Genomic DNA, 19,645 nt, shown 5'->3' on the forward strand with positions numbered 1-19,645 from the left:
AGTTAGCTCTCTATAGGTACTTCTGGATTTGCCACTGTTGCTACATTTTATGTTTTATATATGCGTATATATACAAACACAATTCTAGATAATTTGTGCTCATTGTCCACTCAATTCATATTATTAATTCTTCTATAGCATTACATTAAGTTGCTAAGTTGCGGTTTACGTTAGTCTAACTAATCAATGAAATTAAAATTTTTCATATCTTAAAGGATGGATAAATACGTTCAAATGTTTAGGTTAAGTGATTACTTCCTCTGACGGATATTTTTGATATTTTTATTATAAACTGTACAGTTTTTGATTGTTTTTCTTACTATTTTTGATTTTAAAACAAGAATAATTTGAGATTGTAGTAATAGGATTAGTTTATCAAGTTGTTTACTCGGTTTGTTTAAACATGAGAATTATTATAGCAATTTTCTTATCTCTATATAGCATTATGTAACCCTTAAACATGATAATATATTACGAAATTTCTATATAAAGTATAAGTTAAATTACTCTGCCATTCTACACATTTCTATCATAAATTAATTTAAAACTTCAGTGTTATGTTCAACATCATTTTTCTAGTCACTAACGTGTGTTTTAAATGAACCATAAGTAAATATTATAAATCAGTGGCGTATCCAGGATTTTGAGAATATGTATGCTACTCAAGGCAGAATAGGGAAAATCAAGGCAGGTTCTCCCTATTATTTTCTGGAGAATGTTACTTAATTATCTTAGAATTGCTTTAGTTCCTTAACTTGCCTAATTGAAGTCATGTGCTATGCATTCATTTTTAATTTAAAATAACAAAACTGCTTCGATATCAATGGGTGCTATAACACTATAAGCAACCTCTGTATACGCCCCTGCTGTATATCAACTCATATTAGCAAAAGTTATAGAATGTTTGAAGCAAAATATTGGCTTATATCAGGTATAGGAAAAGCAGTTTATTTTAACAATTATTTCTTACTTTTAGACGTCTTTCTAACTTGAAGAGTCGTTAATACACTATTATACGAATGTTATTTGGAATAGAAATTAATCGTGTGAATACGAATTAGATATAACAAGTAATTAAATTATTTAATTAAGATAAGATATAACAAATAAACTTTGCTTATCAACATGAACAATGTAGCAGAATGACTATTGTTTATCAATAAAACAATAGTAGCTGTCAATGCCTGTATTGTAGTTAATAGATATTTCAACAAGAGAAATGTGCAATAATTATATAAATAAAATGCGATTATATCAGAATACAATTAACTATTATTGTTTATTAAAATTTAAATTTTTAAAATATTGTTTGTTATCTGGCAGTGACCATAACATAATAAAAGTGAGAACGTATACTGATGTTAAATACAGTATTGTCTTTCTTTAAAGGAAAAAACAAAATTCTACGTGTAAACATTGGAATATAAAGGAATTCACGAGAGTAACCATAGGAAATTTTCTTTTTCATTTTTAATTTAGATAATTGCAATTATATATAATAAATGTCAGTTCATTGAAAAAATAACAATTATTTTCAAAACTGTATTTAGTGCACATAATATAAAACTCGGACTCTGATCACATGGGATCTACACGATAATGATTTTTATAACGATTTTAGAAGAATTCTTGCGTTATCTAATGTAGTTTCTAGTTAATATTTCCAGACATTCCAGACATAAAAGTTTCTACTCACATTAAAAAAAAAAAAATCTTATCATTTTTGTCTTTAAATATTTCTTTTTTTCTACTTTCAGTTCTAATTGTAAATTAAATCTTAATTTCATTTTAATAAAATATTTTAAATATTTTCGGCTAGAAACAATAAATTGTTCATTTAAATTAGAAATGTTTAGAAACAATTTATAGTTAGGATTTTTCCATTGTTAAAATAAAACTAAGAAATTATCAAGAAATAGAATTTTATTTTATATCTTTAATAAAAATGGCATTGAAAAAACGATAAATCATTTAGAAATTTTCATTTTGTTTAATCGTTAATTCATAAATCACAATATTTTTGTATTGCAGTTTTGATAATTCTGTTTGAAAGCTTTCATAATAACACTGGTAATAAAAAAAAAAAGATAAATGATTGAACTAAGAATTGCCAACGAATAAAAAAACTTTCTATAATTCATGTTTTATTCGATTTTCTGCCAAATTGCACGGTATTATTCGAGAATATAAAAAATAACATATTTTACTCATAATACGTCTACACTGTATATATTTTAAAATGTCTTCAGCATTTCTTCTTTATAACAAACAATAGCTTGCTGTATTTGCATAACGCTATGAATTAAATATAACAAAAACATTAATCATTAATAAAGCACTTTACGTGTCATAAATAATAAATATTTTTCTACCGGTGAATAATTTAANAATTATTATTGAAAATTTATAAAAGTTATATTCTTTTACATGCTATAAAATTTTAAATATATCTCTCTAGCATAAAGGAAATTTCGTAACAAAGTAAACACACGAGCATTAATTTAACTGATACAAAAGAATATTGTTACATTTTTAAATTATGGAAGTAACATACTGTAATTTTTAATCCATGCTTTTAAATTATTTCAGTTATATTAACAAGGAATATATGACGTAACTTTTTAAACCATTAACGTAAATAAAGGACATAAATCAGCCATAAACTCTTATATAATGTTAAAATCAATTTATAAAAATATTATATAGTTTTTTTTATCTTGATATGCTATTTCTCTATATCATTTATATGGATATTATCTGAAAAATGACAAAAATTTATCATTCGGTTTCGAAAAAAAACCAAGGAAAAAACGATTCTCAATAAAACTGCTTACGTGACGCGATTTCTAAGTTCCCTATGTTATTGAAATAGGTTATAATAATATATTTCTAACAATATATGAGAAAATAAGATAATATAAAGGCTAACAACTATCAGTGANTATATTTAGAAAGAGAGAAATAATACAAACTGGTGGGACCAGATTCCATTTCGTGTCACGCAATCTAAACATCATTTCTAGCGAAGGGTGTGGTTGTACAATATGTCGACTTTAATCAATGAAAAATAATTATTCTAAAGAGATAATTTCCTTGCAATTCAAAGACGAAAAGTCATATAAAACGATCAGAAAATTGCGATTATCCAACGAAGAACGGATAAAGCGATAAATTTGAACAGTTTCTTACATACGTTTTATGTTTTTCTGCTGAAATTGTGGACATTATAGTAAAAGGATTAAAGCAATTAATTTATGTACGATACAGAAGTGTAATTATAAAAATAATTACAGAATAGCTGAATAATTAACACGTCAGATCCATACTGTAATATAAATTAAACAAATCAAAAGTGAAAATTTATAGTAAGTGTACGATAATAATTTTCTGTAAATATGTTAAACACAATAAAATAATGCTAAAAATAATTTATTTCAACAAAAAAAAATTCCTAAATATTACTTTAAAATATTTTATTGTCAAGTATTAAAGTTAAATTATGAAGAAGTTTCGATGTAGCAACTGTAAACAGATAAAAATAAAAATAATTTATTATTTAGATTTTTATTATTTTAAATAATATAAAAAATAAATTTATAATGATATTCATTAAACAATTAATTTGCCATTTCTAACAAAGAATTTACAAGAATTATTATTTTTTTAAATTTAATTAATTTATTTAAAAATATATAAATATTGTCTTATTCAATATTAGCTTTATCGATAATAAATAATAATTCAAACTTGTAGCTATTGTTAGACTTTTAAAAATAGATAAAGTCTAGATAAATTGTTAGTCAGATATTTTTAATCGATCAAAATTTTTCACGTTGTTATCAACAGAATATATTTCGGTTCTTCGATGATTGAAGAAATGACAAGGACCAATCGATAATAATAAACGTTATTTTTTAAAAGCCTTGATGGGCCATTTCGAGTTTCCAACTTTTCTAGAAAGTCTCTAAAAAGAGTACACCAAACACTATATTAAAACTGCTTCTAAGTATTTGAAAATTAATATTAAATTTTAAACTAACATTAAAAAATGACATTTATTAGCAAGAATTTCATGAAGGCTCCGCATCACAAGCAAAAACAAATCCAGAAGCAAGTTGTGTAACTTTCCCGGCAAAATCAGTTAAACTTGCGTGTGGCGCCATCTGTTATAAGATTTTATTTTAAAAGGTTTATAATATCGATCATCATAAACAGAGAAAAGGTTTAATTTTGGAGATAGAGATTAATTTTATTTAAAAAAAAATAAAAAAATATAAATGCTAATGAGTAAAATCCTCATTAAGTTCGACCTTACTCGAGAGATGACACGTGACCCCTCTATCTCCCCATCCTCTTGACTTTTAATTACCAAAATTTAATGGCATCAATGCCCCTTACTAATGAACCTCCCTGCAAAATTTCAGGAATATTCGACAAAATACACAGGAGTTATTAATTAAGTTTCAAAGTGGATGAACAAAAATGTAGCACTCACAAACACACACTAACATTCATACAAGAAAAAAAAACAAAATTTTTGTTGTCTTTCCCTAAGTTTCAAGGTCCCCGAATCCAAAAATCTTGTGGAGGGGTCATTTCTTGATACTTTCCCTATGTTATATATAACAGCAGGGAAAGTAAAAATCAAAATCTTTCACTGAAAATTATTTAAAAGTGTCACGTTTCAGCAAATCTTTACAGAAACGTGATTCCATTTACGATCGATAAAATAAAGTTTAAAAATCAAAATAATTAATTTTATACTTATAATATACAGAAAATTTAAGTAGGGTGCTTTACCAAGTTAAAAATAGTTTGGCGTTAAACAAATTTCTAGTACATTTTATTGAATATTTCATTAAGAGAAAATGAAATAAGGAAGCGAAATTTTTACATATTAAATTATACGAAAATGATAAATTATATTAAGCAAAAAAATAAAAAATATTTTAATTCGATTATTTTTCATTAAATTAAAATTATCGTTATTTTGGTACTAGATAAAAGATATTAATTACAATAATACGTCCTAATATAAATTATAAACTAATATATAAATATTTTTAGATGTAAAATTTATAAAATTTCATGATTAGTAGATTATTACTTAACATTAATTTTGAAATACAGTATTTAAGTGTTGAGTGTTAAAAGAGAATATTATCAAATATTAATAGATTAAAGTACCTCAGAAATCGGGATTTTTATAAATGTAGATTTATTTTATAATTAATAATATTAATTTCATAAAAATCTAGCGAGTAGTTTAATCTGTAATTTCATTTAAAATTATGTAGAAATAACTTTAGGAAGTTTGGGAAGTTTAGGAAATGGATTTTTCCCGGAAAAAATTACATCCTTTTTAATGCTGTTTATGTTAAAGAAAATAAATTATATTAAAATTAAAGAAAAAATATAGTAAGTTAAATGTTGCTTAAATTTAATTAAAATTATATATTAAAAATGTAATCTTGTTCAGGTTAATTTAAATAAGATCAATTAAAATTTTAAATCAATAAAGACATTTAAAAAACTAATATTGTTATAAGTTTTTGATGAGCTTCTATCGCTCTAAAAGGATAATTGGATGCAATTTTCAAATTATAGACCTATATATTTCCACTTCGTCCATCTGTATGTCTGACCGTCCNATTTTTCTATAGAAGTTACATAATAGACACCAGTTTGAGGCAGTTTAAATTTAATTTATCAAATATATGCTTATTTTTTTTAGTTGTTTTTCGCGGAAGCTCTCTTACTATTCTTATGTCATATATAAGTCCTTGGCACGATTTTTCCATCGCATAGCTCTTCACAAACATACAAAGAAATTGCCGAAATTCCTTTGTATACTCGTGAATAATACACAATAAATATTTTACTTTTTTTAAAATTCCATATAAATAAAATGCGATTATATCAGAATACAATTAACTATTATTGTTTATTAAAATTTAAATTTTTAAAATATTGTTTGTTATCTGGCAGTGACCATAACATAATAAAAGTGAGAACGTATACTGATGTTAAATACAGTATTGTCTTTCTTTAAAGGAAAAAACAAAATTCTACGTGTAAACATTGGAATATAAAGGAATTCACGAGAGTAACCATAGGAAATTTTCTTTTTCATTTTTAATTTAGATAATTGCAATTATATATAATAAATGTCAGTTCATTGAAAAAATAACAATTATTTTCAAAACTGTATTTAGTGCACATAATATAAAACTCGGACTCTGATCACATGGGATCTACACGATAATGATTTTTATAACGATTTTAGAAGAATTCTTGCGTTATCTAATGTAGTTTCTAGTTAATATTTCCAGACATTCCAGACATAAAAGTTTCTACTCACATTAAAAAAAAAAAAATCTTATCATTTTTGTCTTTAAATATTTCTTTTTTTCTACTTTCAGTTCTAATTGTAAATTAAATCTTAATTTCATTTTAATAAAATATTTTAAATATTTTCGGCTAGAAACAATAAATTGTTCATTTAAATTAGAAATGTTTAGAAACAATTTATAGTTAGGATTTTTCCATTGTTAAAATAAAACTAAGAAATTATCAAGAAATAGAATTTTATTTTATATCTTTAATAAAAATGGCATTGAAAAAACGATAAATCATTTAGAAATTTTCATTTTGTTTAATCGTTAATTCATAAATCACAATATTTTTGTATTGCAGNGCTTTATCGATAATAAATAATAATTCAAACTTGTAGCTATTGTTAGACTTTTAAAAATAGATAAAGTCTAGATAAATTGTTAGTCAGATATTTTTAATCGATCAAAATTTTTCACGTTGTTATCAACAGAATATATTTCGGTTCTTCGATGATTGAAGAAATGACAAGGACCAATCGATAATAATAAACGTTATTTTTTAAAAGCCTTGATGGGCCATTTCGAGTTTCCAACTTTTCTAGAAAGTCTCTAAAAAGAGTACACCAAACACTATATTAAAACTGCTTCTAAGTATTTGAAAATTAATATTAAATTTTAAACTAACATTAAAAAACGACATTTATTAGCAAGAATTTCATGAAGGCTCCGCATCACAAGCAAAAACAAATCCAGAAGCAAGTTGTGTAACTTTCCCGGCAAAATCAGTTAAACTTGCGTGTGGCGCCATCTGTTATAAGATTTTATTTTAAAAGGTTTATAATATCGATCATCATAAACAGAGAAAAGGTTTAATTTTGGAGATAGAGATTAATTTTATTTAAAAAAAAATAAAAAAATATAAATGCTAATGAGTAAAATCCTCATTAAGTTCGACCTTACTCGAGAGATGACACGTGACCCCTCTATCTCCCCATCCTCTTGACTTTTAATTACCAAAATTTAATGGCATCAATGCCCCTTACTAATGAACCTCCCTGCAAAATTTCAGGAATATTCGACAAAATACACAGGAGTTATTAATTAAGTTTCAAAGTGGATGAACAAAAATGTAGCACTCACAAACACACACTAACATTCATACAAGAAAAAAAAACAAAATTTTTGTTGTCTTTCCCTAAGTTTCAAGGTCCCCGAATCCAAAAATCTTGTGGAGGGGTCATTTCTTGATACTTTCCCTATGTTATATATAACAGCAGGGAAAGTAAAAATCAAAATCTTTCACTGAAAATTATTTAAAAGTGTCACGTTTCAGCAAATCTTTACAGAAACGTGATTCCATTTACGATCGATAAAATAAAGTTTAAAAATCAAAATAATTAATTTTATACTTATAATATACAGAAAATTTAAGTAGGGTGCTTTACCAAGTTAAAAATAGTTTGGCGTTAAACAAATTTCTAGTACATTTTATTGAATATTTCATTAAGAGAAAATGAAATAAGGAAGCGAAATTTTTACATATTAAATTATACGAAAATGATAAATTATATTAAGCAAAAAAATAAAAAATATTTTAATTCGATTATTTTTCATTAAATTAAAATTATCGTTATTTTGGTACTAGATAAAAGATATTAATTACAATAATACGTCCTAATATAAATTATAAACTAATATATAAATATTTTTAGATGTAAAATTTATAAAATTTCATGATTAGTAGATTATTACTTAACATTAATTTTGAAATACAGTATTTAAGTGTTGAGTGTTAAAAGAGAATATTATCAAATATTAATAGATTAAAGTACCTCAGAAATCGGGATTTTTATAAATGTAGATTTATTTTATAATTAATAATATTAATTTCATAAAAATCTAGCGAGTAGTTTAATCTGTAATTTCATTTAAAATTATGTAGAAATAACTTTAGGAAGTTTGGGAAGTTTAGGAAATGGATTTTTCCCGGAAAAAATTACATCCTTTTTAATGCTGTTTATGTTAAAGAAAATAAATTATATTAAAATTAAAGAAAAAATATAGTAAGTTAAATGTTGCTTAAATTTAATTAAAATTATATATTAAAAATGTAATCTTGTTCAGGTTAATTTAAATAAGATCAATTAAAATTTTAAATCAATAAAGACATTTAAAAAACTAATATTGTTATAAGTTTTTGATGAGCTTCTATCGCTCTAAAAGGATAATTGGATGCAATTTTCAAATTATAGACCTATATATTTCCACTTCGTCCATCTGTATGTCTGACCGTCCTTTCTTAATCTCGAGAACGAAGTTAGATAGACGAAAATCGAGACCAGATATGGAAAGAATAAGGGTCGGAACCCCGATTAACTATATAAGAACTTCCGGTCTGAATCGGAAATCATGTGATTTTTAAAATAAAAAAATTGCAGCCCGGCATTGTGATGTGACAATAAGTAATATTTAGTATTATTTTTTAACTTGTAAACAAATTTATATTGCTAGAACGGACACTACTTTTNATTTTGAAACGAATCTATTATTGTTATTATTATTTTATTAATTATAAAAATATATAAATATTATTATGAAATAGCCTATAAGTTTTATCAGGAAATATAAAATATGTAATCATTCAAGAACAGGATCTATTAATAGATTTCTGAACGATTTAGAGGTCAGCAATTTAATTGCATCTGTTACTGTGAGATTTATTTTGAAAATTAAGGAAAAGATTAATGTAATTTATACTTTATCGCAATAAAATACTCGTTTCTTTTTAAAATATATATATATATATTATTTATTTATACAATTTATAAGTTTAATCATATATTAGGCTGTGGTATATAATTAATAATATATATATTTTTTTCCTATAAGATATTTTAGCAAAAGAAATCGTGAAAAGCTAAACCTACCTCATCTTTCCTGAAAGAGACTTTCAGCAAAAGGAGAGAAGTCCAAATGAAAGTGAGGCTAATGCGCAAGTACTCATCCGAGAAAATAACTCTTCTCACCTCCAATACTGATTAGATATTTTGGGTTTTAATATCTTTGACAAGAAAAGAAAAAAAAAACACAGAAAAAAAGAGAATTTAATGTAAATTTTTTTCAAAATTCATAAGATAAATTAAGTTCATAAAGTTGTTTTTTAATTAAAGAAATAAATCTTTGAACATTCTTTCAATAGAATTTTTAAAAATTAAATTGAAACTTATTTTACAGTTATCGAATTCTAATAAGGATTTTAGTTATTTAATTTAAAAAATTTAATATAAGGATAGCATCTAGAAAAAAGAATAAACGGTTTTGTGTTTTTTTTTTTTTTTTTTTATCAGTATGGATTACGTTAAATGTTATATATATAGTATATCTAATTTCAGTTTAACAACTCTGGAAAATCCTGTTATAAACTTATCAGTTGAAGGTTTATAATTTCGAAGTTAATCTTTGCAAAAACGACTATTTATCTTTTAAATATAATGCTTACAAGTTTTAAAAAATGTAAAAAAAATCTCTTTTTTTTGGTATGATGCGCATTTTTTATTTTTATTTTTCTGTTTGATTTTTATTGTAGATTTAGTATTGATCATTACACGACGAAGTAGGCCAGAGACAGAGAGGACAGTTTACAGGCCAAAGACATAGATCTATAATCGACACGAATAACAACAGCTTCATCTAACTTTTATTCTGAAATCCATTCATCAGTAAGGGCGTGAGGAATATTATAACTGTCAAAACAGTCTGGAACTGTTTTTATTTATGTTTTTTTTTTTTTTAAATTCTAAATCAATCGCTTAATTTAAGATGTAATCCAACAAAACCTGTTTAAAACGTACAGTATAGAAAATTTAAAGCGTAACCTTTTTAAAAAAACGCCTCGCGAAAATAAAAATTCGTTCGGGGTTTTTTCGGTGATGAGGCATAGACTTTTCTACAATTATGGCATCAGAGGGTGGATTTTTATAAGGCCCGAAGCTGTAGGAAATATGGGGGCAGGGGTGTATAAAGGTCCAGGCGAATGACGCCGCAGGAGATGTCCTATAAAAGAGACCCGGTTTTTCACGGGTCGGCATAAAGTAGCTTGTCTAACTTGTCGTAACAAGTATTGCTCACTAGACTACGTAGCCGAACAATATACAGAGAAGAATTTTATTGTGCTGCTAGGATAATTTAAACGATGTGGATATACTTTGTGGATTGGTGTCGGTTGAGTTTTAATGCCTTCTTGCTACTTGGCCTTTTTCACCTCGGTAAGTACATTGTTCTATTCTACGTTTCTAGTACGCTGCGTGTATGGAGTTTATAATTAGGACCGACTTAATCGTTCAATAAATTCTCTTGGCATGCAGTTTTACAGAAAATGCACCCTTTTTTACAAATCTTTTGCACATCTTCCCGTTATAAATAGAATTTGAAATTCAATAAAACTTTGCGTTTTAGACCGCATGTATTAATTATACATATATTTTAGGTAAAACCAATATTACTTGACTTTATATAAACAAATATATCTAAATAATACATGCTATCATTCACTTTTAATTAAGAATTTCAATAACGTAGATTATATGTATTAAATTCTATACTACTTAACAAATACTTCGAAAATGTATACTAAACACATTCAGTTCTGCCTACGTTAAAATCTAAGTTAATAATGAGATAAAATTTATTAAGAACAGAATATTAAAAACTTATTTTGCTCAATCAATATATCAATTAATTGCAATATTCGTAAATAATTAATAAACTATTCATGTTTTTATTTCTGTAAAGAATAAAAATTTTTCAGCGATATAGTTAATAAGGTCGTCATCTCATCCCACATCTAATCTATAGTTAAGTCTTTACTAATAATAAAACAATAGTGAAGATGTTACCTACCGGAAAATGACATCTTATATCATGCATCATTTCACTTCCTGAACAGTAAAAAATATCTTGTACAGTATCAATCTAACTGGAAATGTTACGGAATGACCGACATTCGATTTCATCCTTCGTTTAAATTTATAAAAATTAAATATCGACACAATGTATATAAAAAAAAAGAAAGAAAGAAAAGGGAATGAATAAATCAAAATGTAAAAAAATTTCACGCATCAGTAAATGGTAATATTGTAGTAATTGTTAGTGTATATTTTTGTGTTAACTCCATAGTTTTACTACAGTAATCTCTTCATTTACGAGAGTAATTGGTTTCACGAAAACAGCGCATAAATGGAACCATACAAAGCTGTTTAAAATAAGGATATGTTCCATATTCTCAAATAAAATATTTTACTGGGGTAGAAAAGTTTTAAATATACGTATCTATATAAGTGTGCATATACGTAATTTTTGATGTAACTATCACTTATTTCGATGAAGTTAATTATTTAAATTTTAAAAAATTTTCAACTGTATTAAAGTGAATTCCCGTAAATGAGAGATTACTGTATTTGTAAGATAATTTACAGTAACTGAGATTTAATTTAAATTTACTTACGCCTTAATTCGGAGATAGTTTCTATTTTATGTAGGCTACTTTCTCTATGCTTTGCCAATTTATAGGTATATTATTTTTGCATAAAATGATTAATCTACATCGAAAAATATAATAAACTTTTATAGAATTTATTCTGTAAAAATAATTACCCCATTAATTAACTCAAGATAAGATTAATTAAATGAACAAGAAATCAGTACTACACTATTAGATATCAGCATGCATAGAATACTAGAGTTAGAATAAATGTTGTATATGCATGACTACATATTTGATAACTTAATAATAAATATTTATTGTAGATTCTACTTTAGTATAAGCTGTATATTCGAGTTTTTGTAAGTTTCATCTGCATGTATGATTAATAAAATCTAAGAGAATGCATTATAATTAGGCTAAAGTTATTTCCAAGATTCTCTAAATTGTGTTTATAGCTTTATTTTATTTTAGCTATTTAAAAAAATGCAATTTTTCATAAAACTATTATTCGAAAACACAACTATTTCAATAGATCATTTTTTAGAATGAAACAAATATAAAAGTATTAAATAATTTTTCATTGTTAAGCCGTACTTAAGCAATTAACTTTTAGTATGAGTCTTTATATTGTAATAAATAAACTTAAAAAAATAAAGAAATCCATTATTATTATTTAAAAAAAAATTAAAAGATGCAACATCATTAACAAAGCTTAAGAATTTCGTTTGCATTACTAAAATTTGACTAAATTCACCTCCATTGAGGTCAACCTTAGGTGGTCGATATTCTTAATTCTGATAATATGTGCAAGTTCATAGACCTTGATTTTCAGATGATTTGATAGGTTAAGGACGTTTTATTTTTAAATATAAAAATATTTTAAAATATTTTTAGATTCTCATCATAAATATTGAATGCTCTATAACTCCGTTCTGTTACTAACTACATCGAAATTATGTAAAAGAACATATATACTATTATAACCACCTGTTTAATGTAAAGCTGGCAACTATCTTATAAGTACAGTACTTACTGTATATTTTTAACACGGCTCAGACGATGTTTTAACTAGGTCACGGGTTGAGGTCGGAAGCCACCTGTTTGGAATGTAGAAAAGTAGATTTTTTGTTTGTGTATAATCGTGAGAATAGAAGAAAATAGGACTGTTTTTGATTTTTCCGTTTACTAGGAAACGCATAATTATGTATTCAAATGGGGTAACTTTCAGGAATGTCAAATATCCTAAACTTTCTTTCGGATATTCTCTCGTTGTGCAGATTTCATGTACGACTAGCCACGAAACAGCAATGCATCAAAATAATAATGAACGTTGTTTAGATATCATCAAGATGTAACAGAATGATTAATAAACAAGATAAAATTTTGATTCTTAAATCCATTTCCTTGAAAATAATTTGATAATATTCACTTTAAATGAGGACCTACAAGTTTATGGAGCATAGTGGTTTGATTCTTTTGCCCGAAGTCATGTTTATAATAAGTAGGCCTAGGTCGAGTGCTTACATGTATATCAATATAGGCTAAATTAATATAAATTTTCCCCTAATATTCTGCACTACATTTGTTAATATCTAACGAATCGCTATAACTTTCTATTTTGAAGATATGACCAAGATATAGGACAAATTTTTATTTTAATTTTTAAGGGGAAAATTACTGGATTTTTGAGTCTAGTCACGCTGCTCTTTGTCGGAAGATTATCTCTGAATAATCCTAAACTATTTTTCATTTTAAGATATATTTTGAAGGAATCTCAAGGTACATGTCGAGGACGAGTTTCTCGTTGTAAATAAAATGGGACAAGGATGGATGTGAGAGATATTATTTGATTTTCTACATTTCTATTTTTATGAATACACTGAAAATAAAATATTATTGCAAGATTAAGCGAAAATTAAAATAGAAATCCATTGTCGATTACATTCTTCAAGCCAAGTAAATCTTTAAATTATAACAGAAGCTCTTTCATAATTATAAAGTTTAAATAAAGTTTTTATTATTTGTATTTTGTATAAAAATGAAATTTGTGAAGAATTAAGTTTAGCTATTTTAAAATATCTTTTTTACATTTGCTTTGAATGAAAATATGGATACGAATAGAGAGAAAGAAAGAGAGTTCTGTGGCTTTCAAATCCATAATGAACAATAGTTCTTGCATCTAATTTATTATAAGATATAAGCTTTTTTTTATTTTTTTTAGAAAGAAGGTATTTTTTAAATAAATAAGATTTAAATCTTATTTCTTCTAGTAAAAATTGATTTGAAAATTAACTATAAAAACTACAAAAATGATATTCTGCTACAAAGTTACAAAAGTAAAAAAATGACATTAAAAAATAATGTAAACTGTAAATATTCGAACGAAAATAATATAAAATCAAAACAGATTTAAACATTTAATGTATTTATTTTCATTCCTTTTTTTTAAAAAAAAAGTCGTACTTCATTTTAACTAAGTTACTTTTTATGTAATTAGTACATATCAAGTATACTCGAAAACAATAGAATAATTGGGATAATCATATAAATACTATCTTATCAATGTTTTATTATTGTTCGTTTAGTTTATGTCTGAGTTCGTTCTTTGTTCTAGAGTAATAATTTTCCTTCTATACTTTTTTATTGCATGGGATCATTTTTTATGACTTATTCTTAAACAAAATTAAAAGTGTTCAAAGATGACTTTCCTCAATTTATATTTAATTAATTAAATTTGCCAAAATATATTGATAAAACACTGTAATATGAATCATAAGCTCGCTGTTTTTATATTTTTTAAAACGTTTAAAAGCTTATTTATATATCTCATATATTTATATAACTTCTAATATACAAGGATATGGGTTATATAAATAAACTAGAATGCAGCATTTTTCATGATTGATGCAGATTATTTATAGAAAAAAATATTATTTTATTTTTACTAATAAAATTTACGTTTAGTAATAGGCGTTAGAATAAATTAGTGAAAACATTAAACGTGCATACATCATCAATCAATGTTTATTTGTGAAGCATAACGCCTAGATATACAACAGTTAATATTTATTATAGTGTTCGTATTAATACACAAATTCAGATAATAGATGGTTCTTTCGTACTTTAGTCCATATTTAACTCCACGAAGTTAAATATGGACTAAGTATAATTATTATATTTTCTTCAGAAGAGAAAATCAAACTGAACAAATTATAAGTTTTCGTGAGAGAGAAGCGTGTTTAATGGTTTGTATAGCCGAGAACTATATAAAATTTTAAACAATTTATTCGGATGCTTAATTATCATCATTTACATTATTTTATAGCCTATTTACTAAATCAATAAATGTTTAAGGGTTTATCATTATATTCATATCGTGTCTTCGTATATGAGTAATAGGTGACTTAATTTTTTGCATATGAATACATCAAAGATTTTCTTTCAATGTAATTCATTCTTCTGATTATAATCTTTAACAATGATTGATGACCTAACTTTTCAAAATTATTATTCTCGATGTTTTCAAATCTGACCGTGACCTTAGCTGTTTATAATAATATTTCTCGTATGATTAAAATTTTCCTGATAGCGACTCGAGCCCTTTTTCTGACCTTCAAACCGGTAACTTCCTATATCTGGATGATAGTCGATTTAGGCCAATGCAATGGTCTACGCAGACCAAATATCGCCTGTTAACACAAAGTCATTTATAAAAATTTCCGTTTAGTTTATTTTAAGATTTCTCACGTCGCTGTAAAAAAAGAATTTAAATTCTTAATTAAACGAAACCGTGACCAGTTGAAGACTATTCATTGCAATTTCTCGGACTACTGATGGTCCACAAATGACAATTTTGAAATTACTGACCTAGATAAACAAGACATTAAATGTCAAAAAATTATAAAAAAAATTATTAGTTATTTTATTAATTATTTAAACAGGTTTTCATTGTCAATGCTATTACTTTTATAACAGTTGATGACATATCAAGATGTTAATATTGAAGAATTAAATGTTTCATCAATGAAATAATCTTAACTCATTCTTCTGTCAATACTGAAGTAAATCCCATTTAATTATGTATTTAAATCATACATCACATTTAATACATCAAAGATTTCCTTTGATGTATTAAATGAATATATCATTTGATCCTACTGAAATCACGCAAAACCCATCAAGTTACAATTCAAAGCTGTAATATTATTGACAAATAAAACTTGCTAATATTTTTTACAAAAATAATTAAACGAATCATTTTCTATACGATTGGACACCAGCTTTCATAGCAAGAAAATTAAAACAAAAATTGCATATTAAACACGTAATTAATGGACAAATAAAATATTTATAATATCAACCTTTGGTTTATTAACTGTAAATAACCGCGTGTTAAAAATCTATAACCGTGGATCATCAAGTATTAATGAATAGAGTACCCAGAATGGCAAATGACATTCTCGCACCAGTTACGTCTTATAAATCAACTAAAATTACAAGCCTTGGGCAAACAGAAGAAAATTACTTATAAACTAGTTTAATTTAGTTGAAAACCGGGATAATTAAATTTTAGTGACACGATAGTAGTTTTTTTTTATTATTATTATTTTCGTTGGTGACATGAAAAATGTACATCAAAAAAAGAAGCAAACAGAAAACTAATTTGGATGAAACTAAGTAAATCAATATCCGTAATGGCCACAATTCACAAAAACTATTATTTTACGCTAAATAAGTGCCGAATTAACATATTTCATCATTAAGAATGGTATTTAGTTAAGTTTTTTTTTTCTTTTTGACAAATTATTTATTCTAAAAATATTTTAATAATGCAATTCAATATTTTGTAAGTAAATTAGACAAATATATTTTCTTCTATATTTATCTACTCTAATTACGAGTCTATAGATAAATAAAGCTTCTGGCTTTTTTTATTTGCAATTTATATTAAGTTAAGATTCGTACTAATATTTTAAAATAAAATAAACATTAAAAATAAAGTTTTAATCAAGGTTCAAAAACCTATTCTATATTTGTTGTCTAGAATCCAAATCTATCTTAAATCAATTGTCTTTCAAAACAGTAATTATGTTTACTTATAGAAATGATATTTTCATTGAACTAGGAAAGTGGTTATCTATACACTTTATTATTACCTTGTATTATTAGTCCACATATTATATTGATTAGTCATACACTATTTTCATCCTATAAAATTTAGATTTAAAGATTATAAAGTGCTAATCAGTGACGGATCAAGAAGAAACTAAAGGAAAAAAGTTAAAAATATTTGAATAATTATAAGAATCTTTAATTATTGGATTACTAGCATATCATTACGTTGTAATTTAAATTCGGAACTTTAAATTCAAATGACTAAATGATTCAATAAATAAAAACAGAGCTTTTAATATAAAATAAACTAACAGTAACTGGTTTATTAAGCTTAAGTATTCGATAAAGAATGATGAAATTTCTAAAGAGAATTGTGCTTCGTTGAATGCTTTCTAAATATGCATAGGTTTAATTGAGTAATGCTTTCACAAGAAATTTATAAATATTCATGATATTAAAGGCCTCAACAAAACAAATATACCACGAACATGTATTATTTACATGACAAATAAAATAAGATGACGAATCGACATTTCAGTGACTAATTACTCGATGTCCAAGACATATGCTCCTTGCCTTTTATTTATTGTTTCGAATAATGGCTATTTTTTCCGTGTTATTGTATTAAATATTAGAAAATATAAGCCTAGAAATAATAATAAAATAATTTTTTTTCTATTAGTAATATTATTAATTCAAATATTATGACATAGCCTCATAAAACAAGATATTCGAAAGTTTTAATTTGTTTTAACAATGATTAAGATTTTTACAATAATGGAAAAATGATTAATTATCGCAATAAAATATTATACGAGGATATAAAAAAGTGAATATGTGGAAACATAAAGAATTGTTCGTTGTAAATAATTTAAACAAAGGCGAATTACGAGAATATTTATCATATTTTACTACTAAATAAATGCGATCTCACTAGGAACGGGGGATTTAGCAGGTGAATAATTGGATCCGTTCCACAGAGAAGTATTTTTTGACCGTTAATATTTCAATTTTATGTAGTAACTAATCAATAATCTTATAATGCAAAGCTTTATTTTTTTTTTTAAATCATAAACAACAGTTTGAAGGTTATTTGTTTAAAACATCGAGTGTGCAATGTATACGGTAACTAGATAATGCAATGGAAGAAAGTATCACGAGCGGCCAAATATTTATAGAGTAAGAAAATAAATTACTGTATTTCTATATATAAATCGTCATCAGAAAAGTTACCTTCATGTGATTTTTAATCGATGATGATAATTTTTTTTCTTTAACACAAGGCAGAACTAACCGACTAATTCGATATAGGTCTTATCATAACTTGTTTGTCTAACTCATGGTTGAAAGACCAAAAAAAAAAAACAAAAAAAAACAAAAAAACTATAATTCACATCAAAGTGATAAAATTGTGTGAAAGATTTTAAATGATAAAGGTATATATATAAAATTATAAATCCTCGCTATTATAAAAGTAATCACGAATGAGGTTTCTGTAGACTGTTATTAGTTTGTCTACTTTTAAAATTTAAAGGGTTAATCATTAAGCGCGCCCGATTCCTTCGTGAACTTTGATGATGAGTTCGTGTGGCCTAAAATGGCAAAATATTTTTCCTAAATAGGCTGTTTACCGTGTCAAAGATCGTCAAACGTAACAACTGAACCTAAAAGTTTTTTTTATTATTATTATTATTATTTTCTTCATTATTTTTCTCGTTTTCTCGAATTAAGTTTTTAATGAAATTCTTTTTCTACAAGAAATTCGGGATTATTTATAGTTTATGTAATTACTCGGATTATATTTAAACAGATTCAATTTCTTATGCAAAAAAAAAAAATAATAATAATAAATAAATAAATAAAGGAAATAAAACGAAAAAATGCTAATTAATTAATTTGTATCCAGAAATAAGCTTGAACTTACCTTTAAAATATTTTAAAATTGTTATCTCAATTTCCTTTGAATATGAAATTTGGATTATTTCCGGGAAGATTCACATTTTTTTTATTTTATTTTTTTCATAAATGTAGCAACCATGGCCTACTTTTTTTTTGAGAACTCGATAGCACTTTAAGCCCACTTCAAATTTCTTTTACAATCTCAAAAGGAAGTAATTATTTATTTTATATCCGAAGGTTGTTTTTTTTAAATTTATTTTTAATACTTTCTCGTTACCTTTGATCCATGACAGAGTGGGCTATAGTAACTACACGCAGCATAAAATAATCCCGATTTTGAACTTAATATTAAGTCATAAAATTACTAATGTTTGAATGAAAAAAACGTAATAATCGCTAGTACTGCGTTTTGAGTGACGTTTATAGGATTATACGTCATCTATGTTCTATACTATGGCGTTTAATGCGATAATCGATTACAATATGCTAATGGTTTCTAACACTGTAAGAATTATTAATATCTTCCATATTTTTTTTTATATAATAATTATTAAATTCGCTATTATAAATTATGCTGGCATGTTTTTCCGTTTCAGAAAGTAAAACTTGAATAAAATCATTCGATTGATAAAATAATTGAAGTAGTTAAAGTATTTGATTGAAAGACATTTATTGAGGTCGTTTTAAATTGGATAAACGACTAAAATGAACGAAAAACTTTAAAATCTATACGACAGAAAGAGATGAAATGAAAATAAAAGACATTTATACAAGCCACCTTGGTCGGAGGCCCAGTGGCCAAGTGGTACGGCGT

The 19,645-nt window shown here is 25.3% G+C and overlaps 2 protein-coding genes and 1 long non-coding RNA gene across 3 annotated transcripts in view; 2 read left to right on the forward strand and 1 right to left on the reverse strand.

Moving 5' to 3' along the window:
- Positions 1-9,409, reverse strand: part of LOC111623000 (PDZ domain-containing protein 8-like) — a 63,605-nt gene extending 54,196 nt beyond the window's left edge. Inside the window, exon 1 of the mRNA XM_023365479.1 lies at positions 9,263-9,409. The gene's annotated coding sequence lies outside the window, so the exon portion shown is untranslated. The remainder of the gene's footprint in view (positions 1-9,262) is intronic.
- Positions 9,410-10,429: 1,020 nt separating this feature from the next.
- LOC111623016 overlaps positions 10,430-19,645 on the forward strand; it is a 21,030-nt gene continuing 11,814 nt past the window's right edge. The window contains exon 1 of the mRNA XM_023365496.1: positions 10,430-10,600. Within this exon, the coding sequence (XP_023221264.1) occupies positions 10,528-10,600 (73 nt within the window). The 5' untranslated portion in view covers positions 10,430-10,527. The remainder of the gene's footprint in view (positions 10,601-19,645) is intronic.
- On the forward strand, positions 17,726-19,628 carry LOC111623018. The gene is made up of 3 exons (XR_002756376.1): positions 17,726-17,916; positions 18,014-18,111; positions 19,428-19,628. It is a non-coding gene; the product is annotated as an uncharacterized LOC111623018 (long non-coding RNA).

This window comes from Centruroides sculpturatus, unplaced genomic scaffold, assembly GCF_000671375.1.
Source record: "Centruroides sculpturatus isolate CEXI.00-Female unplaced genomic scaffold, Cexi_2.0 scaffold343, whole genome shotgun sequence".
Classification (NCBI taxonomy): Eukaryota; Metazoa; Arthropoda; class Arachnida; order Scorpiones; family Buthidae; genus Centruroides; species Centruroides sculpturatus.